The sequence below is a fragment of the Stegastes partitus genome, unplaced genomic scaffold (genome assembly GCF_000690725.1).
Source record: "Stegastes partitus isolate 25-593 unplaced genomic scaffold, Stegastes_partitus-1.0.2 Scaffold365, whole genome shotgun sequence".
NCBI classification, from domain to species: Eukaryota; Metazoa; Chordata; class Actinopteri; family Pomacentridae; genus Stegastes; species Stegastes partitus.
Genome location: NW_007578096.1, coordinates 486,869 through 513,995, shown reverse-complemented (window position 1 = coordinate 513,995; position 27,127 = coordinate 486,869). Strand labels below are relative to the sequence as shown.

Sequence of the window (27,127 nt, the reverse complement as noted above, 5' to 3'; positions counted from 1 at the left end):
TGTCTTTAAGTTTGGGTAAGGGGTTTATTTTACTTCTGTCATTGCAACTCTGTTGGCCCACGTTTGGTTTTATTTGGTTCTTAGCAACACCCACCAGCCCTGTTCTCTTTGTAGTATTATCAGCCTTTTTTCATTTTTTAAATTATTGGTTATTATTATTGACTTAAATAAACAATAAATGACTTCACCAAACCAACAACAGCTGGTTTTAAGTTTTCCCTTTTACCCTAAAGGAGCAGGGATGGAATAAAAGTACTAAAGGTTCTTGCTTTTGTTTATTTTTTGTTTAGTTGTTTGGTGTCAGGTTATGGCATAAAATGTGAGCTGCAAGTAACAGTTATTGATTATTTTGTCTGTGAAACCTCTGGAAACTGAGGATCACCTCAGTTTCCCAAATCCTAAGTTGGTTTCTTGTGATATGATTTGACTGAGCAACAGATCAGAACCCAAAATATTACCTGCTTCATAATAGAAGGGACACAGAAAGGCTGCAAATTCTTAACTTGCGATTTTTTTTGCTTAAAAACTACTTGAACAATTATCAAGCCCTGCTATCAAAGTACAACCAGATGTTGTACAACGAGTGGTCTGGAAAATGGTTCAACATCAAACTTTTCCTGAAGTTTTTTGAAGTGCCATTTATGATGCAGAACCACTGCTGGGTGGAGTTAACACCCTTTTATTTTCATGAGAATAGAAGGGAGCTGTACGTCTTTTTTTATTTGATAATATTTCACCACTCATCTTGAACCTAAAAGTTAAAATGTCAATGTAATTGTCTTTCTAGTTTTATGTACTTTTTCTTTTTATCTCTTTATTTATAGTCATAGTTTTAACATGAGTTTCTGTTTTGCCGTTAAAATTTGTGTAGAGCTGTTATGAGATTTAACTGTTCATTAAATACTCAAGGTTATCTCCTCGGACGTTTAGGAACGAACAACGCTGCTGCTGCCATTAAAGTAGATTGGAAAGAAATGTTCCGGCCCTTGTTTCTCCCCGGTCCATTTTACGACAAGAACCCACCGGAAGTGATCGTTCGTTCGTGTTGTGTCGAAGTGTGTGAGCGGTCCTCTACTTTACTTCACAGCTTCTGCCTTCTCTCTTGAACTCATTACATTTTAAGTAAGTATCTTTTTGTTTTTGGAAAATGTGTATGTCCACTATTAAAGCAACAGTTAGCCGTAAATGCAGTTTAAGTTCCGGCTCGACGAGACGTTTAACCCGCGAACCGCTAATCAGCTAGCTAACCGGTAGCATCTTTAGCAAGCGCATAACAAAAGCGCGAGGAAGCTGTTGACTCCAAGGAGCTTTTTACTTTAATTTCAACGTTGTAATAAGAAAGACAACGTTTCGGGCACAGACTAAATAATTTAGTTTTCACAGGATAAGACAGAGATAAAATGGAGAAGACAAAGTGAGCCACCTTTAGGGCGAACAAGCTACTATAGAACTATCTCCGTGTGCCATCTGTGTACCTGTGCATGAAGTCTGCATCATCTCATTTGTTCTATTTCCCCTCCCGCACTCTATAGCTTACAGAACTCCCATCTCGGCCAGAATGACGGACCGATACAACATCCACAGTCAGCTGGAGCATCTTCAGTCCAAGTACATCGGCACAGGACACGCTGACACCAGCAAATGGGAATGGCTGGTCAACCAGCACCGTGACTCTTACTGCTCCTACATGGGACACTTCGACCTGCTCAACTACTTCTCCGTCTCTGAAAACGAGAGCAAAGCGCGTGTCCGCTTCAACCTGATGGAGAAGATGCTTCAGCCATGCGGACCACCGGCAGACAAACCAGATGATGCCTGATGATGAACAGGAGGGATGTTTTTTTGTTTTTCTTCTTGGATATTTTCTGCTAAAAATTCCTGACCATACAATTCAAACTGCTCCTACATTCTTCCATGATTCAGCCAACTATGACTGTTTTGTCCACTTAAACAACAGAAGATTCCTGGAAGCAGATCTTTTTTGCTTGCCTGTGGACCAGTGAAACACACTTTGTTGCCGAGTACAGCTTCTGGAAAAGTTCCCTACAACAAGGAGGGAACGAAGGACTTCAAGATCTAAACATTCACTCAGAAAAACAGTAGAAAACATGTACAAAGTGGTGCACTGTCCCGTTTGTATTAACTGATGGAGATGTATTCTTGATTGAAAGTTCGACTTTGATTTAATTAAAACGTCTTTTTCTATTTGGACATGGAGTTTGTGGTTCAGATTAGTCAGCAGGCATCTGCTCAATCAGTTATGTGCTACTGTTTATAATTTAGTATTGTGTCGAAACATAATTTGCACCCAGACTGTGTACAGATGGGTCATCAATTAAAGTAAAACCAACAACAAGTGATTTAGCTCAGTGTCAGGCCACTTTAAAGAGAGCTTCGGTCACCGTGCCTTGGTGTAGAGGTGCCAAGTCTGCGATGCCAAAGAAAGTGTAAGCATCACTCACCTAAACTATATTCCCTCATTCAGTGGAGAGCATGGTGTGTGTCAGTGCCAGATGTCTAGCAGCTGTTCGGTCGGGTCCGGTTGGTCTCACAAGCCTCATCATCATCATCCACTGACCTTAAATCAGTGAACGACCTCTCATGGAGCTCTTTGCATTTTTAACTCTAATTTAAGTTTTGCACCTGTCTAAAGATTTATCAGTACCATCTACGAAACAATATTTGGTGAACTCTTAGTAACCTGTAGCAGTCAGTCTGTTAAATTGAGCATGTAAATATTGGACTGGAGTTATTAATGGTACTTAAGGTGTCTCAGCTTGAATGTCAGAGAAAAGTAGAATAAAAGACAAAGGACTGAAAATGACATAAGAGCATAAATGTATATTAAAAAATATGAAAAGAAGAGATTCTGAGTCACCATTAAAGCTAATGGAGAATACAGGATGTAGCAAATACAGTGTGCACACAAGGAAGAAAAATGTATATTAAAACCATACAATTCAATGTAATCAGAGGAGGAGAACCTATGAGACAAAGTATGTGGACGGACATAATTTAGTTCTATAGATGTTCTCTTCAGCACATTTCATTAGAAGTTAATGGATAAAAGTCCCTGATCTCAGTTTTAATTTGAGTACGTCAAGTCCGAAAGAACTGTATGGAAGATATACACAGAAACTGGATGAGCTCAAGAGTAATTGGCCGCTCGGCTGCTACATTGAGCAGCCGTGTATCATTTCGGCATTAATTCATGCACCAAAGAGCTCCTGCGTGGCACAGAGTTAATTAAGAGTTGCCCGTCGATATGAGAGTTTTAGGGGTGAAGTGAAAGAATAATGAGGCTTGTATCAAAGATAGCTGGGGACCTAAAACAGTCGGCTACAGCAAAACTTGAAAATGCCAAACAAGCTTGTGGACCGTGTAAAATCATTTATCTGTTCACTCGACGGTTGCTCTCCAAGATTCGTTCGAGTTCATAGCTGCAACCTCAGAGGATTCAAATACCAAAAGTCAACATTTGTCAAAATGGCAAGAGGAGGCAAAAAAAAAAGGGAACAGCTCATCTGTTAAATATGGTTTTTGTGTTCTGGTTTGGGCGTGTGTCGCTGCCAAAGGAACTGGCACGCTGGTATCTGTTGATGGTTTCACCGCAGATGGAAGCAACAGGATGAACACGGGGGTACCGGAGCACTTCTGTGTGCTCAGATTCAGCTTAATGAATTAAAACTCATTGTCTGGCATTTATTCATTCAGCAGGGCGACCAAAGAGTGGCTGACAGCTGCAGTGAAGACCTGCCAGAGACAAACGGATGTCTGTGTACGCTGATGCAAACCTGCTCAGTTGTGGCCTTTGAATGGTTTGAGAGCAGTGCAGACAAAAAGGTGACGATGGTACATGCCAGTCAGTTCTACAATAAATGAGAACAGATGTAAAAGTGTACAGTCAGAACATTTGCAACATCAAAAAACCGGACAAAGAGCTGCATGTGTGCTGCTGCAGACCGCTCAACGGTGGATTTCAGCATTTGTTTGGCCTTGCAGATTCTACAATCGCCTGTCCACCTACACAGTCTCTCACACAGGAACACGTACACATTTGTCCACCCACACATCGGAGGGCATGAGGTTCGTTGTGACTTAGCCTTGACGTGCTGTATCATATTTGGGGGACGACGTTAATGGATCGTAGGTCTGCAAACGGCCGGGTCTGGAACTTCTCATCCATCTGAACATTTTTTTAATAGCGGTTAGAATTCAGGGAGCGAATTAACTTCTCAAGTGGTGGCACTGATTTAAAAAACTGTCATTAAAGCTCACAGCTCAGGCTTTTGAAAGTGATTCCAGTGTTGAATCTAAATCAGCGATTTTTCACAAGATGCGTGGGTTTAATGTACGAGATCTGGTTTTATTATGCGTGTTGCCTCGAGCTGCAGTCGACACAAGACTCTTGCTCGGACTGAAATGCGCATCAGAAAGAGCGGCGGTTGCTGACTTAAGGTGATTTTTGGAGTCACAAACGCAGACACTCGGGTGGGAGAGGATGCAATGCATGACTCATCGTTGGATTGAGAGACTTGTCAGTGGGCGCCAAGGAAGTTCTTGTGCTGTGCGTCGTGGCTGGCTGTGTGTGTGTGTGTTGGAGGCTTTCTTGGTGGGGTAAGTCCTTGCCATCTGTCCTCGCTGTGAGAACTCGGAGGGGACGGCGCTGCCAAGTCATGCACGGGAGCAGCGTGAGGTCGGTCGGTTTGCCGTCACGCACAAACATAAAACACTGGCATAAACTGCTCGGCTCGCTCCCTCTGAGCCCATAAATAGACGTCGACTCGGCGGTTTCGAGCTCCAGCAGTTGAGACCGAAACACTTTTGTTAAAGGTAATAAGGCTCACAGGTGGGTGTCATCTGATTATAGCCCCTCAACAGCAACTTTAACACCCCTATTAAGGTGAAGTACCTCTTCTGCAAAGATATATTTTTTTCTTTTACATGACAAAATAAAAGCTTTAATTGTGTTTAATCTAATGAAAAAACACCAGCAGGTAAATGAAAAGATCAGGATCTTCCTGAAAAAGTTTATCTTTAAAGCGTTTGTTGACTTGCAAACAGCAAATGAGTGAAGCAGCTTCTTCTCTGCTGTCTATTCCTCCTGAATCCTTTACAATCTCTATAAACTCCGTGTCCTGCCTGCCAGCACAATACACCATAAAAAACCTTTATGCTATAAGGTCATGACAACAATATTGAAGTCTCATTTTATACATTGTATATTGTCCGTAAAACTGTTTTGATGAAGCTCTGGAAATGAGTGTTTAGATATAAAATGAGGTAAATAAAGATACTGAATACCCTCCAGGGCCCCGAGCTGATGGATGGATCTTAATACTTCTGGAACAAGGATTCAAGGAACTTTATTTGTCATGCCAGCTCACATTCACATGTTGTAGTATGAAATTAGTAGTCAGGTCCCGGTTTTTAAGAAAAAGCCTGATAGGCTTCGTACCTGGAGCTCGAGATGCCGCTGCCCCACTGCGCACCGCCATCTTGTTGAACAACATGTCTTTGGTCTTGTCTAAGTGGAGATTTAACCTAGAAATGTCCCCATAATAAAAGAAAAGACTTCATTTCTGAGACAAAATTAAATACGCAGCACACACACGTGCAAAAATTATCATCTTGTATATTTTGACCAGATGGCTCAACTTAGTGCTTTTAGTGTAATGACCCAGAGACAGAAATGGGTTTGGTAATTGATCCTCTTCTGCAAATATCGTCCATAACACCTTTTAACAGAATAGAATAGAACTTTATTGATCCCTTTGGTGCAAACTCAAATTGTTGACATGCTGGTGTCAAACTAAAACAATGGGAGGCAACACTGAACCAAGTGTTCTTGTCAAAAAATAAAGTTATTTGTTGCCATTTGACAAACCTATTGTTGCTGTTAAATCAAAGAAATGAACCAAAAGAGGACTCAGTGTGAGAGTTTCAGCTCCTTTCCTAAAAGAATCCTATACAGTCAAACAGTAAAGCTGCTTTACAAAGGATGACTGAATGTGTGTAGATCAGTTTTATTGTTTCAGCTCAGTGCACAGTCGGTAGTTAAACAAGTACCTCCATAGGAGGTTATCACACAAGCTATACATCAAACCACAAGGAGAAGCCCGCTGGCAAACTGCTCACATTAAAGCAAAGCTGCTGAATATGCAGAGCTGAGCAGGTTGTTTTAAATTCTTTTAGTCCCCCAGTTACATCCACTGGACTAGGACCAGGTGCTGATCCAACCAGGACACAACCAGGTGTGTCGGGCAGGAAGGTGCCTCAGGAGCTGGAGCCAGTCGTGAGGATTACAAATCCCAATCTGGATACAAACAAAACACTGGGATGGATGGTTACACATTAGAGGCCTAAACTATGTATTAAGTTCAACAAACTCAGGATATCTTCCCGTTATCTGGATTCACTAAACCTAACTAGAGCAGGCTAAGTAGCCACAAGAAGCTGGTCACTTCAGTCACTTCTAAATCTAGCCTCATTCAACTGTGAAATAAAACCCAATAATCCCAAACACACCTCATATATGCCTATTATTATTATTATTATTATTTCTATACTATACAAAGACTTGTTTTATCCCAGCAATTTTGCACCTTACATAAATCTTGATTGCATGTACGTAGTTTAAATCGCACACAGTGGTTTCCTTATTTTTCTTCTATTTACTGTGTGAGCTACCGGATACCTTGAATTTCCCCTGGAATCCCATTCTAATCCTGAACAAACACAAGGAACTGAAAACTATATTACAGACTGAAAGCATCACCTTGAAGAACAAATCTGACTGACTGACAATTGACTGACTGACTGATTATTATTATTGTTGGATAAAATATATGTTATATATATATATTATTTTTTTTCTTAAGTGAGCTTTTACAATATTGAATTTCCCTTCTGGGATAAATAAAGTATTTTTCATTTCATTTTCATTTCATCACAGCTGTTCAGTTGTGTTACTGCAGCCAAAGCTATGAATGACTGTTTAAGTGCAGCATCAATTGTATATAAATTGCTTGGATGTAAGTTTCTCATTCAAGACTCTGTTCGTCTTTCATCATGCAACACGAGCTCGTGGGATAAAATAACAGACGTAGATTGTATGACATGGTTGTGTGCGTTACTTTCCCTTTGATGAAAGAATTTTCACTAAAACTCGATGCACTCCTGCGTGTAAGAATAAAATCCTCAGTGTTTTTTTCAGGTTGTACCGCTGCATCCTTTTCATGTATTGTTTCTATACATTGCAGATGAGTGCAGTCCTTCCAGCCACCACTCATAGAGCATGTTCAAAGGCAGGAACGGGAGCCCTTTGATGTCATCATTCACTCATCAAGACTGATGGGTTGAGAAATAGAAACAGCTTCTTTGTTCGTTTCAGCAGTCAGATAATGCTCCACTGGGCTGGTTTATTACAGTGAAGTCTTCAGTAACTCAAGCTGAAACCTACAAAGGAACCAGGAAATCTATTTACCTTCTATGCAATTACGTCGTCTTTCCCTTCCTGCTTCTAACTCAGCTCTCTCCTCGCTGCAACCACCTCTCAGTCATTTTACGGCTGTCGGATCGTCCCTCTGCAGCCGCGAAGCATCATTTCAGTGTCAGACCTCCTCCTTTACCTTCACTTTTCATCAGCATCCTTTATCTGAGCTCATCAAATCGCATCCATCAAGTCACCAAGGACTCCTCACATTTTCCAGCAACCTGTCTCGTATCGTGCGGACCGTGTCAAATAAAACATTAAATTACCCGACACGTTCAGCTCCATTTGAAGCAGTTCAACTGTACTGAAGTCAATACGCTGGAACATGTCACAGCCCGACACCCGATAAATCCATCCCATCTCAAGTCGCCTGCGTGGCCGCTCAGATCGCCGCAGAGTTGAAAAAAATAATTTCTATCCCTTCACACGACTCTTCAAAACTATAATTAGACTGGAAATTGCATCGGCTGGGGGTGTGTTTGCGTTTATAAACGCCGCCTGACACGTTGAATGGCACCTGTTAATAAGCACTTGGCCTTTCTCCGTTCGTGCTGATGTGAACTTTCCTGCTGGCCGCTCGTCCACATCCGCCCTCTCCTCTGATTACACAGGAGCTCAGCCAAACGGTGCAAAGGTCCAGGAAGCACATTCGCCCTCGTCAAATATAAAAGCTCCCCAAATTCAATTATCGTCGCCCCGCGGCCACCCACCTGTTTTATCCATCTATCTGTCTCAACTCCTCCACTGTTCTCCTCCATTAAACTCCTTTGCCCACATCTTCTTTACTGCTTGCACCCCCTCCTGCAGCCCATCACTTCGCTCCTTCTCTCCCGCTTCCCGCTCAGATTGGCTCGGCAGTGGAGTGGAAACACCCGAGATAAAACACAACAAGTAATGAGTCTGCTGCAGGGAACAAACACATGAATATTTTGTGGGAACAATGCAGGAGTGCGTGTCTGGCATCATTTACTGGAGCTAAACCCAACACAAATCCTGAGGGATGCGGTAACGGCACCCAGAGGGTTTAGGTGAGCCAACGCTGGACCTTTATGACAAATAAAAGTTCACCTTTTTCATTTAACAAATGCAGTTCTGGCTTTTTGAAATAAAGGTCGTCACCCAGCCTTTTTTCCAAACAGTTGCCTTTTCCATTACATTTTTGTGCACATAAAAGTCCATAAAAGGATCGCTGGGTAGGATGGAGTGACCTCGAACAGTGAGGTTGCAGATTCTAACCGGCGTCCTCATCAACCCTCATTCCCAGAGCATCCAACACTGCCGTCTGAGAAATAGTCACGAGATGTTCTTTGGCATCTGTCCCGCACTAACATTCAATGCCAATGGATTTATAGGGGAGTGTTTCTACTTTCAAAGAGCCTCATCAACATTTTGAGTCTTTTGTTGGACCATTTTGTTTTCAGTTTTATGTCTATAGCGCTGTTACGGCCCCTGGTGACAGTGTGCCGTCTTGTTTATGTGGTGGACTTTTGTGACCTTTGTCAGTGAAGATTCTCAGTCATCCAAGTCATGGTTGTTCTGGTAATTTAATCATAGCAACTGGACTTGCTTGAGTTCCTTGGAGACGTTTCACCTCTCATCCAAGAGGCTTCATCAGTTCTGACTGACTAGTTGGGAGTTCCAGATATTTATATCCTAAAGGAGCCATTAACACCTGAGGTTCGGTTTCAACTGGAGGTTTGTTGCTCCTCCTCATCGTTATGAGGGTCGTTAGTGCTCCCCTGCCATGAACCCCTTTGTGGTCAGTCAGAACTGATGAAGCCTTTTGGATGAGAGGTCACGGAACTCAAGCAAGTCCAGTTGCTACGATTATTCTACCAGAATTTTGTGACCATTGTGTTGTGACTGTGCTCCAGATCCCACCTGGCAGATATCAGGGATGATCGCGCTGGAGCTCCAGACCTGCTCCCAGCCTTTGTTCTCCCCGCCTCCCGTCACATCCGATTGGTCCACTACCCAGATCCCGCCTCCAAAACCTCAGCAATCACCACACCTGGAATATAAAGCCTCAACCAAACTCTCAGTCAGGGCAGCTAGAATTTAGAGTGAACAGGTCGTGCTGGTGCCTCATGGAAGTTACCCATGTGTTGGTAAACACTGTAGATTCAGTTAGCAGCTGTCCGACTAAGTTTAGGAGTTACTCGTGGTTTTTTCTTTTTTTTTTTTTTTTTGTAAGGTGGTTTTTGAGGCACTGGTTAGTTTCTTTTGCTAGGTGTGGGTGTTGCTATTGTGTTTAAGTTTCACTATGGAGTTTAGTTTTTTTTAGTTTAGCTACTTTTTTTAAACTCGCCTCTGTTTGGTTTTATTTGGTTCTTTGATTTAGCGACATCCACCAGTCCTGTTTTCTTTGTCAACACTGTTTTTTAAAATTACGTCACTGAGCAATACATTGCTTTACCTCCATCAAGTCCACCTGGTTTTTGTCGCATCCAGCTGACCGTAGCGGCTGGATCATAACAACCACCAGTTCACAACATATGTCGTCCTCTACAAACACAAAGTTCCCTTTGGATGTTGTTTGAGAAAGCACTTGGCGACTGTGGGAAGGAACCAGAAAACCGCTACTGGACTGGGAAGGACAAAAAAAGAGCTTCAAACAGAACCTGGGAGGGCAGTCATCTGCCTCGACTGGTTGGGAAAGATTTAAATCTCATTTTTGGAACTAAGACTACTAAAGATCATGATATGGATTTTTTTTTTAAAAAAGCCCTTTTCACTACCTGGAAGTAACAACTGAGATAAAACCAGCAGGCATTTGGCTCCTGCCGTCTACTTCTGACATTCATGGCTTTTCATAAGTCTATCAGACTACACTGCACGTTGATTATGACCCAGTGTGTTTAAATGTGACACCAAGAGGCCAACCAAAGAGGCAGCATGTGACAAACTGGATAAGCAGAGAACCTACAGTGGCTACTACAACATAAAAACGCATCCAGTGTTTGGTTTGCTCATTCCTGGCTACTGTAGAAACATGAAGGAGAATCTGCGTAGGAATGTAAGGCTCATGCTAAGCTAATGAAAACACAATAATTCAAAATGAGAGGAAGCTACACACTAATGAGAACAGAATTACACATACGATATTCCAGTTCTGCACATAGATCCCCCTCAATCCTTCAAAGGCATGCAATCTTCTACAAACTGTACCTCAGTAGTGGAATCATAGTATTAAATATGACATATTACAGCATGACACGGCAGAAAAATACCTCCAATAATCACACTTTTTGCAACCGCGGGGAGCACCACTCTTTTCCAATTGTGCTGCATTACAGCCGAGACCTCCAGGCAGCGTGCCAGCCAACGAAACTGCCTCCCCACCCTCGCTGGGAAACTTCATTAAAGCAGGGAGCTTGTGTGTATGTGTGTGTTTTTACAGACAGCATCACAAAAAAAGTTTTTTTTTTTACCACTTTGAAAATAAGAGATCAGTTTAGATTAGAAGGTTCAGGTTTAAAGTTCAGGCGGCGGCGGTGAGCGATGGAGTAAAGTTGAGGATAAAGGTGAGGATTTAAAGTGGAAGTGTTGGTGGGAATGAAAGCGAGAGCAGGAGGTTTATGATTGCTGTGCTCCAAGAGGGCATCTTCTAATACGAGCACCAGCTGCTGCAGTTATCTTGCCGTCCCTCCTTGCTCTATAAAACCGATTATCACCCCTGTCAGAATTATATACATAGAGATATATATATAACACCCTCTTCCTGTCACTGAGGTCAAACTGTGGCACCATAATTTCCCCCAAATCAATTCCAAGGCCAGCAGGTTACAGGAGGCCCGTAAAGAGGAAACTTCGGTCTCACCGGTGATTCAAGTCAGCGTCTCATTTCCTCCCATCTCGGTCTCTGCAATCTCCTTCCAGCTCTCTTCAACCCTCTCCTCCTTCCATCTCTAGCTCTCATTTTCTCGTGCTCTCCTTCAGAGCCGACTCCATTACGCCCACGCCGTCTTTAAAATCTCGAAAGCTCATTCTCTGGCGGAGGTAGACAGGACTACGATTTGACTTGAGTGGTCATTCACACATAAAGCTGACATGTGAACCGACACGCACATTTGTTCAGAGGCGTTTGTTCCACTTGTTGTTTTTTCTGTTATCGGTGAAGGTCTGGAGGTTCTGGGCATGAAGGACGTCCTCTCAGACGTACAGGTGTTACAAAGACGGAGCTCTCTGCCGTCATTAATGCTCTGAAAACGAATGAACTCACAAGAGATAAATAAAGGATGCGATTCTTTCTGCTGTTATTTTAAACTGAGGAGTGCCACCTTTCTTCCGACTCTGTTTGGAGCAAAGATCTACGAATACAAACCAAAAATTCGACCTCATAACCCAAATTTCAGGTTGTTCGAATGCAACATTTTCGTGGCGGTCCATCTAGAAGTTGACATTCCACTCCAAACCAGAAATGTAGACGTCTAGGTGGTGCTAGAAGAAAGTTTGGAGAATCTCATCCAGATTGATTGTTTCTGCTTTCCTGGATCTTACACCCGCAAATTGGATCCGCGGTACTTCGAGCCACACAGTTTGTACCAATACATGTCACCTCTCTTTTGGCAGAATCGTTCGTCCTTTTGTAAAGTAAATATATATTCAGTTACCCCCAAAAGGGACATGAAGGTGCAATAAAAGCTTCTGTGAGCAATTCTGCTGTCATCAGCGACTCTTTGGCACATGGAAGGTGAGTTAGAGGCTTTCTATGACGGCCTAATTGGCACTAACTGCTACACTTGTGGGTTTCCAGACAGGCTGTAAATTTCTCTCATGGTCTGTCCTTGTAACCTCAGTGGAAATTTGTTAAATAAAATAAAAATCAATGTTGGCGCAGTTTTTAATTACTTCAGGGAATCTACAGGGAATGAGGTAATGTGTTTAAAAATAAAACCCCAGCGAGTGTTTTGCTTTTTCCTGCTCATGTCTCTGAAGGCTAAAATTAGGAAACATGGTCATCACGGGGCTGCAAGGTGGCGCAGTTGGTAGCACTGTTGCCTCGCAGGAGGAAGGTTGCCGGTTTGCGTACCGGTTCTCCAAGTTCTCCCCGTGCAGCGTGGGTTCTCTCCGGGTTCTCCAGCTTCCTCCCATAAGGTCCAAAAACACATTGAGGTTAATTGGTGATTCTAAATTGTCCGTAGGTGTGAATGTGAGTGTGCTTGATTGTCTGTCTCTAAATGTAGCCCTGTGATAGACTGGTGACCTGTCCAGGGTGTCTCTTGCCTTCACCCTGAGTCAGCTGGGATAGACTCCAGCCCCCCACGACCCTAGTGAGGATAAAGCGGTGTATAGATGATGGATGGATGGATGGATGGTCATCATGAGGTCTTGAAACCTGCTTCCCAAAACCAACTCCAGGGAGAACAGCAGATAATAATAACACAGTGATGGAAATGAGAGGAGGGGGATCCAGGAATATTCAGTTTTCACTTTCGTTTTACTTGTAAATGCTTTGTCCAAATCCGTAAAGAGAAAATGTGAATTGTCCTCCTGTTGGTCTGTATTTGTCTTTTTTTATCTTCACACATTCCTCCTCATTACACTCAAGTGAAAGTGATTAAATACTGACAAGAAAAACCAGAACGACAACTCAGATGATTTTTCGTGACTCTTTATATACAAAAACACTATACACAGTTTGTACGTAACAGTAGCTGTTCTGGAGATATAATGTGTAACATCGTCGTATAACTTGATGAATTGTTTATGTCAAACATACAGTAAAACATGTTTGGAGCTCATGTGGAGGAAAAAAAGAAAAAAAAGAATCCAGTTCTGGGTCTTTGCTGCTTCGAGCACTAAATGAATCCGTTTCTCTGACCGCTACTACACTTAAAGGATTTATAGCGCGACACAATCTGCAGCAAATTACGGCAAAATTTTACACCATCGAGGGAAAGATTCAAGACGAAGGCAGCAGCAGCATCAGTCTGACGGTAGGGGCTGTTTTTACTCTGTGGAGTGATTAAGGAAGCCTCGAGCACCATTACAACAGCAGACCTTCTCCAATGTAAACAGTTTTATTACCTGGTTTGTGAATTCTTCCTAACGGGGCATGTTTTAAACTGGAATCTTAAGAGAAATACTTTTTGAAATTCAGTCTACATACTCGATACTCTCCATATGAACAATGATGCTGAGAGATGCGGGGCAGGTTTAAAGCTTCTTTGGGTCTTCCTGTCTACAGATTAAGTGTTTGGTTTCCCACACAGATGAGATGAACCAGACTGCAGCCATTTGTTTTACAGGACTTGCTCTACGTGATTAGTACTGACTGGTTAAGACTAAACACCGACATACCTGGTTTGACGACAGCGCTGAGTTATGCGTCAGTGCCTTCAAAATAAGTGTTGTCATAAACCAGAGCAGGACTGTAGCTGCAGAAAGTCGCCCATGTTTATAGCTTCTCATTAGGTAAAACTGTATTTCAGCCTCTCTATTTAGCACTGACAGGCAGAATATAAACACTTTATAAATGGTGGATAACAATATAATGTAGTTAGAAGCAAATGTAAAGACATTTTAAGTGTTCCTTAATCTACTTTGTCACCAAATAGAACTCCTCCTTCGAAGCATCCATATTAAAGGTTTTATTCACAAGCAGGTTTTCAGATTTCCTCTGGTGATACTTAAGCTTTTTACCATGTTAATATGTCCTTATGGCATTTATTTATTTATTTATGTTGGAAGGAAAACATCCCATCAACTAGCAGGTTGGGGTTTTCTATATCATTGTGTTTTATTCAGGATTGGTAGATTCAAGTATTCAAGTATTCTAACTTCCTATTGTGTCATCTAGAGGTGTTTGAGCAGAGTCTTGGTGGAGCTGGTGTGCTCAAGCTGCAAGAAAAATGGACTTAACAGATTCACGCTTTCTGAGAAAAGCTTAAAGATATTTCTAAGTCATTTGAAGGCAGGAAAGGAATATCATCATGGTAAAAACACAAAATAAACCATTTTGATAGATGGACGTGACCTTCTAGGAGTTAAATCAACAAAACAAAAAAAGAAAATTATTCTACCGTTGTTGATGCTTCATTTAGGAGTTAAAGCTGTTGAATACATTTAGAACACTTCAAATCTCTTTATATCTGCTTGTGTGCTTTGCTAACTACATAACCATTTATCAACTGACTATAAACTGCTTTGAAATACTAAACGGTGTATTTGGTGTTTTACCATTTAGGCTTTTGCCCGCTTAGAAAATGATGCTCGCACTTTAATCACCCGTTACACAACCAAAGCTGTACCGACAGCTAAGGCTTTTAATTTGTGTACATTAATTAAAAACAAGCTTTTTGCTGATGCAGCTGGATTTTATATCCAAATAACTGCTCGAAAGTGGGCATATTTAAATAGAACGCAATTAAGTCAGGGTTTGAAGTTGTTATTTCTAGTTTGTGTCGGTTTAACTATGGACACCTGAAGACATAATTCTAACCGTGAGGTCCAGATAGGATTATAAATAGCTTTTTACCAGAATACAGAGTTACCGCTACCTATATGATGTCTTGTCTGTGGTCTGCTGAGGAAACAGGGAGGTTTAGTGGAGACTGTGCTTCACACGCTGCCCAGAAACAACAGCGAGACGTGAGCTGCGCTGCTTATTTCTTTATCTGGGGATGATGAACGAAACTAAAGTACAAAATAAAAGACAATTACAGTTAGAGCTTAAAACATTCACATCAAAGTTGTATTGTATCATATTGGTAGTAAAACTGATTTCAATGTATGCACATGCTTGATATACATTCTGTACAAAATAATCAATATATAACAACATCGACATGAATGAATACTGTTGGTTCTTTTCCGTCGCTGTACATCACTTTGTTTCACAGCCCCCTCACATTCAGCAGCAGAAACGCTAAATCTGCCCTTTTCAGTTACTATTTGTAAGAATGACGAGTGTTGTGGAGGTTTGGGGCTCAATTATGAGAACACAGGCTTCTGGAGGTCAGCGAGCTCGATCTGTCAATCACTCATCAACCGACGTCTCCTCTCCAGGCGAAGTGGGCCGGGGACTAAAGATTACTAAAGTTCAGCCAAACAATCTGTCTTTCACGCAGACGCAAAGCGTTTCTAACTGATCCTTTTTACACTTTGCATTAACATGCATCTCGTCTGTTAGGATTTTACCTTGACAAGCACTTAGAGGCACAAAATATATGAATCCGCCGAAAACGAAGCGTAACCCAAACCACCCCAAACTAATTAGAAATGTATAAACACAAATAAAATAAATCTCATCTGCACGTTTAACCCTCTGAAAGCCCAAACCCGCCGGCAGGTTTGAAAGAAATATTGCTGTTTTTTAAAAAATTACAGCATTTATCGCAGCATTAAACAGTAAAAACAAGCGTGAAGAAAATAAGTTAAATTTTGAACTGATGATTTGTGATGTTGCTGTTCTGTCGGAAAAAATAACCAAATCTAAGCTTTTAACTGTGATGTTTCATTAAATGACTTTAATCTACACAAGAATTTAATTTTTAAAAAAAATAAAAATCTCTACTAGATTCTGTCAAAAACACAGAATTCTGCACAATCGAGAAGCCGTTAGCAGCTCACTGAGACCAAGAATTTTCATCTAAACTGGGCTGAAAGGCGGGCTGTGCTTAGACAGGAGGAAGGATGGAAAATAAATAAAAATATAAGTATTAAAATATCTAGAATATGTAGAGTCACAGGTGTTGGTAACCCCTGTGGGCGTTTGGAAAAATTCCATCCAGATTTTTCTATCATTGTTTTTCTTATGATTTGTGGCGACATAACTGTCATACTGCACTAAAGACTTTTTTAATTCTTTCTACTCTTAGACATGGTTGAGTTGTTTCCATAGAGGTACAGGTCTTTACATTGCAGTGAAAAATGAGCCCACAGTGAGTAACGAAAAGCGTGACATGAGCAAAAAAAACGCCCAGAAACTGCTTTGGGCTTCAGAAGGTTAAAAGGAAATCTTCAGTTCAGGCTTCTGAAAGTCTGAACATCTTTCTAAGATTTAACAAAATACATATTTAATCTGTTGATTCAAAACAGTTGCAGATAAATTTTCTGTCCGTCTGTAACTCAAAAAGTTAAAGAACTGCTTTAGATTCTCACGTTCATGGTAAAATGTTTCTGGACCTGGTTGTTAAAAACAGAGCGATGCTGCCTGATTCAAGGTGCATGTTAGGGCAAGGTGTAAAAGTGGGTCCTCTCAGGAAGCCTCTTCTTACGTAACCGTCACAGACTAAAAGATTCAAGCACTCCGGTCAACATTTGTTGTTTTTAAATGTGCTCTATAAATGCACTGCCTTCACTAAATTGCAAAAGCATGTTCAAGGAAACGGAAAATAAAGCACTTTCTCCACTTCTTCGAGAGTCGATTGCTTCGGTGGTTAAACTTTCCCCGCCCGTTCTCTCTCCATAAAACCTTTATAAAAAAAATCTAAAAAAATCAAACTGTAAGCTTTCAGTTAAGAATGTACAATCAAATTCCTGCTCTGTCTTTGGCACCAAGTCACTCTGTGTGAAGAGCCCCAGCCAAAAGCCTGAAATGAAAAACTGTAGTTTAAAAAACATAAACGTAGATCCTCTAAAGAGCAAGTCAAGCACTTTGTGAACTCAACACAGGATATACGACGGCGCGCCATCGCCATGTATCATCAGGAAGTGTGCTGAGGGGATAGGATTGGCCAGAATAGGGCTGATTTCCATTGCACTTGACGACTAAAGCCTCAGGTGCCCGTCGCTCCCTCAGCAGTTATAAATATAACACTTGAAGGTAATCTCCATACACATCATGTCCCCTTCCATAAACTCTTGTGATATAATGCCCTCTAGTGGCAATATACGTTAAGCATGTCTAAAAAATGAACTGCAGTATTTCCGATTCGACTCCGAGAGGCACATCGGAGCAGAACAAACCGCCTCTCCTCCCCTCTGAGCGATGACATAGGCGCTGACATCGGCATGAGAGCGTCCAATCAACCCCACTTCCTGTTCTGGGAGGATGCCCATGTATGGCCATTTGTCAGTTTCCGACAAGGCATATCTTGGCAAGTACACAAACTCTGAAGTACACTTGAGCCACATTCACTATGACAGGGGTAATTTTTTGCCTCCCTGCGACCTCTCATTAGGCCTGAAGTGAACCGAAAAACAAAGAAACAAACTAAAAAAAAAAAACAACCCACCGTAAACCAGCTGGTTCTGATACTCTACAATAAATAAATGTTTCTGATCAGAGCACTATACACACCACTGTTCTGACTATAGATATGTGCAAATGTTTCACTGGTGCCTCCGGCTGGCCGAGGCCTTAAGACACACCTGTAGCTGTCATTATAGACGTAAATACATATCATCGGGGGCGACAGACCTTTTTCACAGGAGACATTTTGAAACATGCCACCTAACTACGACAGCGAGCCTCTGACACTGGCCATGTTTGACGTTATCAGTCACACCCGTGTCGTTTCTGCCACCACGAGCCAAACTGTCTGCTGTGAAAAAGGCTGATTCCAAAGCAAAGTGGACTGAGCTGTGGACCGGGGTTCTGCAGTGCCAGGACGCTGCTGGGAGCTGTGGACCGGAGAGCTCGTGGTGCTGACGACCAGGTGGCAGTGAGAGCAGTTTAGGGCCGATGGAATCTGAAAAGACAAAACACACAGGCTTAGTTCACGAGTATACTGGACCAAGTGCACATTACTGTCATTGTGGGTTAATCTGTCGGTAATTTTCCAGAATAATAGTTTTCGAGTCTATAAAGTGGCAGAAAATTATGAAAAATGCTGCTGTGTGTTTCCAAATGTCCAGTTTTGTGCACAACTCAAAGATATTAGGCAGAAATAACTCAAACCGATGAACTGATGATGAAAATAGTTGAGGATTAATCAATCAGCAACTCTATACACAACATAACAAGCTATATACAGATCAGTTAAAATCATATTTTAGTTCTAGAAAGTGGATTTCATACAGCCACACACTATCTTCCTGTCATGGCAGACCACACACACGAGAGCTGCCTTTTGTTTTTTTTGTTAAACTCAACAAAAAAAGAAGAAGATGAATGAATGACTGAAGTCACAATGAATGAGCATAACAGACCATTCCCTCTACTTCTTCAGTGGAGGGTGTTTTTTAAATGTTTCGTCGATTCGACCAATTACACGGCCTGCTGTCCTTTCAGCGGACCGCCGCAGACTGTTATTTTCACAAAATGTACTGAACTGTGCTGAACATTTAATCACGACGACCGAAAAGTCTGACATTTGGTTTGAGGCATCATTTTAGATATAAAAGAATGGAAAAACACTGGATTATGGTACGAGGCAATTGCTTTATAGTATTATTATCTTTCTACGGGATTGAGGCAGCCAGTCGTGGATAAATAAATCTATTTGATGACATATTATAGTTTCAGGGGTTGCATTCAGGTGCTTAATAAAGTAGACTATATATATATATATGGTCAAATTAGAATCTGAACTCTGTTTTGTTTATTTGCTGTTGTGACAATTTGATCTAACATGGAGCTTCATCAGACAAAAACACTCAAAGTTCACATTGAGCTTCATCCAATAGCGCTGCTGAGTGTTTTCACAGCTGATCTGAATGTTGTATCAACAGATAAAGGTCCTGTCAGCTCCATAAGTACTCCATAAGAGTACAAAATAGATTTACATTAGTCTAAAATTACACCCGCAAGCTAAATTAGGGGCACCTGAGGGCAAAATACGACTTTCCAACTCCTACTGGACAGCTGCTCAGGTGCTCTTTTCTCCAAATGCTTTTTCCTTTTTTGGCGATTGAGCTCGATTTGAACTTGAGCCGTCCACTTTGTTCTTATCCAGACATCGATGCCTGCGATGAGGCTGCAGGTTAAGTTTCCTCCTGATGACTTTTCCATGTTTGTGCACAGCGAAGAGGCTGCTTCGCCTTTCTTCCAGCAGACGTGCAGTTTTATATGAAAGTTTTCTTGCTTTCTTAAACCTCATCTCGACTCATGCAGTTCCCCTTAAGTGCAATTTCTTAATGACATTTCAGATAATGGAAATTACAAGCTGGAAGCACTTTAATATCTTTTTATAGCCTTCCTCTGCTCCGTAGTCATTCATTACCCACATTTTCAGAACTTCAATCAGTGGTTTTTGAGCTTATGGACCTGCTTTAGAAGTCGAGTAAACAAAGTTAACAAAGTTCAGAGGCTTTACAAGAAGGAGGGCGGCCAAACTTTTTCACAATCTTTGTTTTTTGTGACATAAAAGGTAACAAGAAGTTGTTTAATATCTCGTTGCTGCAGGGGCTGCATGTACTTCAACAAATGTTAAGAAATTTCTACCAAACCGTTGTGTAGCCATTTCAGATATGACATTTTTTTTTAAACTGAGCTGTTTCTTGTTGAGTCTGCACTCTGCACAGTGATATAAACCCTCGTCACACAGATCTAATAACGTATGAGAGCGAACCTCGACTTTATTGGCAATCAGTGCCTGAGGCTAATGAACTGGAGCTGACCCAGGTGTACATCATGACTTTAATGTGGATGTTGGAAATGGCTTTGGGGGACCAGAATAATATAATATTGATCACTGTGCGCTAATAAACAGCAGGATTTACTCTGATAAATTACTAATGAAGCCTGTGAGTCGGGTTAAATGGTGAAGGCCATCGACCGCTTGAGTACCTGGTGAACTGTTTGCTGTCTTCATGAACCTCCATCTCTCGGCTCTTGAACTCGTTCAGCTCCTTACGGATAGCAGCCTGGAAGAACAGAACACACAATGATTAGAGCATACCTCTGACATCTTTTTGCGTACTGTGTTGTTCCTCCACAGACACACAACATCAGCTAAAACTCGTTTTTTTCTGCGTCCTGGTGACCCCGCCGAGTCGGCCGACTTCCGACACAAGTCTGAAAGTGCTACGGGCTTTTTCCACTGTGAGATCTGAAGGTGCTGGAGGGGCTCTCATTTGGAGTTTTTCATCTGTTTAGGTATAATTGTGATAAATCTGCGCTGCTGCAGATTTTGCTTCAGGGAACTATCCATAATGTAAAATGCACAGTTTAAAAATTAGTAGCGAAGGTACACAGCGGCACAAATGTGTTCTTTTGGGGCATGATTATGTCTGTTATTATCAAAGAACATAAATAATAAACTATAGATGAAAAATTAGTGAGGCCTGAAGCCTGTGAGGGTTTACAATTTAGGGGAGTAAGAGAAGCAGAAAGAGGACACGAGGAAGCATAACTGAGCCTCATGAAAAGCCCCTTCTCTGACTACAGCTTGTGATTTCTGTGCTGTGTAGTTCTGAATATCAACAGCAGAGGGCAGGCTTGACATAGGAACTGCCCTCCAGCACAGCCTGAGGGTCTTTCTTCCTCTCTACCTTTTTTTTAACACATGAAAGACATTTGTATGGTAGAGCTACTACATGCAGGCACTTATCTTTATGATCTCACTTCATGTGTAGACAAACATCAAACACGCATCAGTCCAGGTATGTTTCTCATGGTTTAGTTTAAACACTGAATTTCAATTAGGAGAACACGACAACTCCCCTGGCACAAAGCAAGGCCTCTAAAGAAATGATTTTCTGGGTTTGGTGTGGAAGAATTCAAAGAGCCTGCACAGAGCCCTGACCCCAATCCCATCCAGCACCTTTGGGATGAACTGGAACACCGACTGGGAGCCAAGCACCATCAGTAATGCTCTTGTGGCTGAATGGGGTCAAATTCCTGCAGCCATGTTCCAAAATCTTTCATAAATCCCTCCAAGGTAAGCAGAGGCTGCTACTGAAGCAGATTATTGTCCATTGTTTTGATATGAAACACAAATCAGTCACAGATGGAGCTACTCTTCAGGTGTCTGTGTGCTGTACTTGGGTGTCCACATACAGTGTGCTTTGGTGTCTGTTGTTCACTTATTGGTTTCCTTAATGACACAAATGCATAGATTATGTAATACTGGCAAGAAGCCGATGCCCTGGAAAAACTAAAAATGAACATTTGTACAACACAGTGCAGTAACAGCAGTACCTTATCAGCTGGAGTTAGCCGTGTCCAGGGTTTGTCCGCCCGCCGATCATAATCCTTGGCGTCCGTTACCTCCACGTACTCATTAAAACGCAGGATCCTCCGAGCGACGAGCTCTGCCACCGTAGGCCTCACGCTCAGCTGCACACAAAGAGAGAGACAAGAGGAATTAGACGATAAAAACTAATGGTCTTTGCGGTGCTTTTCCCCACCTTAGTTTTCAGGTACGTACAAATTTAAATGAAAACATCCAACTTCTACCAGAGAGTCTCAGTTCCAGCTGCGTCCACTAGATGGACTTATCTCTCTGCATAAAGCATCTTTCCTGTCTCCTACCATGACTCACAAGGTGGAGCAAAACATATTAGCAGCTAAATATAGACTCACTGTGTCCTTTCTGTTCCATCTTATGTGCCTGCATGTGGTCGGTGTTTACAGTACCTTTCTGGAGAGCCTCCTTTTAATCTCTTGCTTGGCTTCTTGCTCCTCAGCTTCATTCTTTTCTGCATGTAGAGAACCAACAGAGTTATTTCACACCTACTACGTCTGCAACAATCTTCTATTTATAGCTGCAAAATGTGGTTTTCTGTATTAAAGCGCGTCTATGGCGTCTATTAGTGGTGTGATTTGCCGAAACATGAAAACTAAAGAGGAACCGAATAAATCATCGGAGTTAAATCTTTACAGCCAATATTCTTCACATATAAATGTGTGTAAACAACTCGTGTGTGACTTGGCCCCGCGCACTCGTAAACTCTTTGACCTCCGGTGGACGCATCGGAGATTGAAACATAAGCCGTCTGTGAATCATGGCACCGAAACCAAAGTCCTAACTCTTGTTTCCGTGCACCAGAACAGCCAACATAATAAATGTCAGTTGTCTTGGTTCTCGTGCTGTAAACTTCCGAGCCTTGCTTTATTTCTCCTGTGTTATGAAAAAGCTGAGGAGGCTGTATGTTATTCTGTGAGCCGTGACATTTCTGAGTATCAGCATCTCCGGGTGGACATCACACCCTGAAACCTACTTATTGTAAAACCCGAGTACAAGGCACACAAATCCGAGCCTTTTGACAAGACTGTCTTTTTTTGCAGTAGATAATTATCACACGACACCTAATTACCACCTCAGATGAGTGTCTCTTCGGGGTAAATTGTTGTCATAGAGCTAAACTTCAGAAACAACGTTCGGTGCCACAGTTATTATGGATTTAACACCTTTGTACTCGATGATATGAGTTTATTTTTGATTTTAATTTCCTGTGCTGCACCCACTGGTTATAAACTGGGCTGTTAGCTGTTATTTTCCACTTAGAATAAAACAACAGATATTGCACAACGCGTCAGGAGTGGAGGGGGGAGCAACAGTTTGAATTAGCTCAGTTAGGCCAAGAGCTAAATTATCATTTGAAATCATTCCTAAGTGCCTCTTAAAGTCACAATGAAATACTAATTTGGCATATAAAGCGAGCTTGCGAACCCTCGAGTGGAAAGGTTTATGTCCTGTTTGGTAGCATGACAAACAAGTGTGACTGACTGCTTATGGGGGGGGGGTGGTAATAGCAGAACTAGCATGCAGTTTGTGCTTCTAACTAAGTTACCTGAACTAGTTTGTATCACTGTGGTCTACCGGTACCAAAGAAAGAAGCAAGAAATTTGAGGAAATTCTCGGTGAGCCTTTTACAGTAATCGAGCCCTGAGTGTGACTGAACACATCCCTCCAGCGCGGCGGACGCAACGCCGCTAATACGCATTATTTAGACACACATATCTGTTTCATGCATCTGATTGATGCGACACACGAGGTCATATCTCAGGATCTGAACGTGAAAGCAGTGCACCACCATGGGCAGCTGGAACAACATCAGTTTCCATGTGTCTAGCCGATTCCTCATGATATCATTATAGCGAGAAAATTACATGATTCTAGTTTCCAAGAATTATGATTAAAAACGGTGCATCAGTTCAAGAGTGTTTCTTCAGAAACTTACGCTTGAGGATGTTTCTCTGCTCCAGCTCCTCTGTGGTGGGTCTTTGGCTCAGGCGCCTAAAATGAGGAAATGATTTAAACATTTCACTTCTACAGAGAAACAACATGAATCTTTTTTTTTTTGGTTTGACACCCTTTGTTGTTGATAATCCAAAATCTGTTTACCAGCAGCCTGTCTGCCTCATCAAGGAGAAAAAAGGCCAGCACAGATTTTTTTTACTGTGCATCATTTGTACCAGCACGCCACCCACAGCTACACCGAAAGATAATTAACAGTCTCTGGTGGTACCCCATGCCAGATCTATAATAAAAAGTAACACCTACCTACATTTTCACAGCACGCTTTGTGTGTGTGTGTTGTGGTGAGTAAGTGTGTACCTGACTAGTTTGCAGCCTATCTGGTGGCGTAGCTCGTGTCTCTCTGTCTCGGAGCTTCGTGGCAGAATGTTTTTCTCCTCCAGCTCTCTCTTGCTGGGTCGGTTCCCCAGCTTGATGTTCAGGGTGTCTCGTCGGCGGATCTTCATAGCCAGAGAGCCTAGAGCAGAGACACGACAGGGATGACTGGTAGTGGACCACTTAGGGTCGACCGAGATCAGCTGCAGGCAATAATGAACCAGTGAAATAACTAAATGCAAAATGTCAACACGGCATCTCGCTGATCTTGTACTTTAGTTACAAACATTACTACAAAGTGACTCATGTTGGGTTAAATCCTGTTTGCAGCTCTGGTCAGTTTTATCGCTAACAAGTAAGAGGCGAAATCATCTGTGCTAAAGCTGAGGCATCACTTGATTTCATAACAGCACGACTTTATCCGAGCACGAAAATCACACCAAGCAAATAAAGTCTGCGCTGCAGATAGTTAATAGTCTTGCTGTGAACAATCCTTTCCTTTTATTCTGATCACATTGAGATCCAAAAGTAGTAATAATGCTCTGTGTCCCTGAAACCATTCTGGGATTAAACATGTCTTGTGACATTATTGGAAATTACTGGAAAAGTTTAGTAGTCATTAAAAACAAAATAAAAAATCAGAAATTAACAATACTTAGAATATATGATTATTAATTTTTTTTAAAACAAACAAACAAAAAAACTTTCCATAACTTTTTTTGCTCTAATCTTTATTTAATAGAAATCTGGCCTTGGTATAATTCTGTTTTTATTACTAGAAAACATATCTGCTACGAAAGTTTGAGGCTTCATGAATTCATAAAGATGCTCAACATCTACAGCTACATCTGCCGTGTCAATAAGAAAGTTTTAGAAGGTCTTCTGCTCTATCTTAAAATGTGAATAAATACACAATTAATGTCAAAAGTAGCCTCCACAAACATTGGCCTTTGTTGACAAGTGAGATGCCACCACAGCGATGCTGCTTGTTTACATTCGCTGACGATCCACATCGTCCCACTGCTAATGACGACACATCTGAAGCGTGTTGCCCAATTCTGAAAATCCCCAAACTCTGCAGGGAGATTCCACAACATTCACACATTTGAGGTTTTATTCGCACAACTCTGCGAGGACGTTGTAGAATTCCCCAAAAACTTGAGGATGAATCTTGAACTCCCACAAATCTGCAGGGAGATGATTAGTTCTCAAGAATTTGAAGGGAGATTCTTGAACCCCCAAAAATATGCAGGGAGGTTCTGGAACTACACAAGCTTTACAGAGATCTGGAAACTCTGTAACTCCACAGGGAGATTCTAGAACTCCCAGTAATCTACTGGGAGAGTCTAGAATTTTGCCCCCAAAAAATGAGGGTGAATTGGAAACTCCTGAAAATCTGCAGGGAAGTTCTAGAAAATCTCAAAATTCAGCAGGGAGATTCTTGAACTCCCCGATAATCTGGACTCTAGAAGACTCAAAAACCCAGAGGGGGGAATTCTAGAATGAGACCGTTGGGCCTCGACTACGATGACGTTATCCCCAAAGTAACTCTGGGCGCCTGTTCTTCCTTTTTCAAAGCTGAGTCAACTAAACCCCAAGTGATTCTTAAAAACTCCGGTCAGCCCACATTACACCACAAACTGCAAGTGCACATGACTGTGACTTGCAGGAATGTACAAATTGTGTGAAAGTACAGCAGAGAGTCAATGAACTGCAAAGGCAGAGCTACTGTGCCTTCCATTTTTTTTTAACCAGAGTTTAAAACCATTTACAAAATAGACCAAACAACCTGCACTTCGTCATAGTCACAGTTGAGCTGTGCAGTCATGAGGAGCTTCTCTAAAGGGTTTATACAGCTGTGGTGGTGGCAGAGGGGCTTTTTCCTCCACTGCTGTGTGATGTATTAAAAAAAACAACTAATGCCATACTGTTTGTGTACTCGTCTTCCTCCTCTTCTTCGTCCTCATCCCGGTACAGGATTGGTCCGTCAGAGTCCGAGTCACTAGTTTGGCTGTCTCTCGGCCTATCGGGGATCACCGTCACCTCGGCCTGCTCTGTATTCACACTGAGGCCCTGCGGCTTTTCTGTCTGGCCTTCTGCTGACCTGCAGGAAACAATAACAAGACAGCATGAACACATAGAAGATATTTCGAGATTTGTAAAGCTTTAGCCACCAAAACATATTATTTTATACCATTGCATTATTAATCAAGATTATAGATTTGTCATCAACCAGCTCATTCCTTTCCACTGCTGTAATGCACTCCATGAACCTGGGATACAGAGAAGGAGGAGATAAGGAATCGATAACTTTCATGTCCTAACTAGATTTTTACCTCGGGCTGTTCTCCACGCCGCTCTCCATCTCTCCCCTCTTCTTTCCATCTTCTCCTCCCTCCCCTTCCGTCCTCTCCTGTTTCTCCCCCTGTGAGCTGCTGTCCGTCTGCCGCTCTGTGAAGGATGTGTCCTCGGTAGCGCTGTTGATGTGAGAGGACGCCGCTGTGGTTTCAGGAGACACACCTTTGAGGGTGTCCTCACTCGCAGCAGAAGCATTGGGAGCAGATTTAGGCTCTAGACCAGGTTGAGAAGCAGCCTGAGCTCCCTCCGTCTCACTGCCTGAGGCTTTGGATGAGAGAGGCTTGGTGTCTGAGGAAAGAGGAGAGGATTTGACCTCCCCAGGCTGGCTAGGAGTCTCTGCGGAGGCTTTTTGAGGTACAGAGGAAGAGGTGGGAGTATTTGATTTCCGGTTGGTCTTTGCGTCTGTCCCATTATTCTGTGCTGCAGCGCCGGCGTCCTTAGATGCACGAGAACGGGCCGTGGAGGTGGAGGTTGGGGTGGCTTTTGTTGTGTTTCCCGTCTTCTTTGAGGATTTGGCTGAGGAGAAGTGGGAACAAGCAAATGTGAAAAGTGAAAAACAGAAAATTTGACTTTTCTATCTGTACTTCAGTTTTCTGAAGACATGCAAGATACATAAACAAACACTCATAAGTGTCTAAAGGCAAGAATGTGGACGTATTCCTAAAATTCTGAAATTAAATTTGGGTGAAACTACATGTAGGTTGCATTTAGGTGCTACGTATGTGTTTTAAAATGTAGCGTTTTTGTATTATTAAAAAGCAAAAAAAAATGTTTCTGAGGAAATCTAAGAAACGCTCCGTGATTGGCAACAGCGTGCAGGTTGAGAGAAAAAGTTAACACACTTGCGCTGCAGCTACCAAACTGTGGC

The 27,127-nt window shown here is 42.0% G+C and overlaps 2 protein-coding genes across 6 annotated transcripts in view; one reads left to right on the top strand and one right to left on the bottom strand.

Moving 5' to 3' along the window:
- Positions 1-1,014: 1,014 nt before the first annotated feature.
- On the top strand, positions 1,015-2,211 carry sf3b5 (splicing factor 3b, subunit 5). The gene is made up of 2 exons (XM_008284592.1): positions 1,015-1,122; positions 1,533-2,211. Exon 2 carries the CDS (start codon positions 1,559-1,561, stop codon positions 1,817-1,819), a length of 261 nt encoding a protein of 86 aa, XP_008282814.1. The 5' UTR covers positions 1,015-1,122; positions 1,533-1,558; the 3' UTR covers positions 1,820-2,211.
- A 10,882-nt stretch (positions 2,212-13,093) lies between these two features.
- The window catches only part of phactr2 (phosphatase and actin regulator 2), a 51,044-nt gene continuing 37,010 nt past the window's right edge, over positions 13,094-27,127 (bottom strand). For 4 of the 5 annotated variants that reach the window (XM_008284587.1, XM_008284591.1, XM_008284589.1 and 1 more), the window contains 6 exons: positions 26,238-26,775; positions 25,830-26,005; positions 23,887-24,043; positions 23,510-23,565; positions 21,963-22,024; positions 20,354-21,662 (listed from right to left, as the gene is read on the bottom strand). In XM_008284587.1, coding sequence (XP_008282809.1) covers positions 21,324-21,662; positions 21,963-22,024; positions 23,510-23,565; positions 23,887-24,043; positions 25,830-26,005; positions 26,238-26,775 — 1,328 coding nt within the window. In that variant the 3' untranslated portion in view covers positions 20,354-21,323. Of the gene's footprint in view, positions 18,133-20,171; positions 20,249-20,353; positions 21,663-21,962; positions 22,025-23,509; positions 23,566-23,886; positions 24,044-25,829; positions 26,006-26,237; positions 26,776-27,127 lie in introns of those variants that run through there. The other variant, XM_008284590.1, reaches the window with a different exon arrangement.

Excerpts from the sequence above, each read along its gene's own strand:
- sf3b5 (XM_008284592.1), top strand. The coding sequence starts at position 1,559 with ATGACGGACCGATACAACATCCACAGTCAGCTGGAGCATCTTCAGTCC.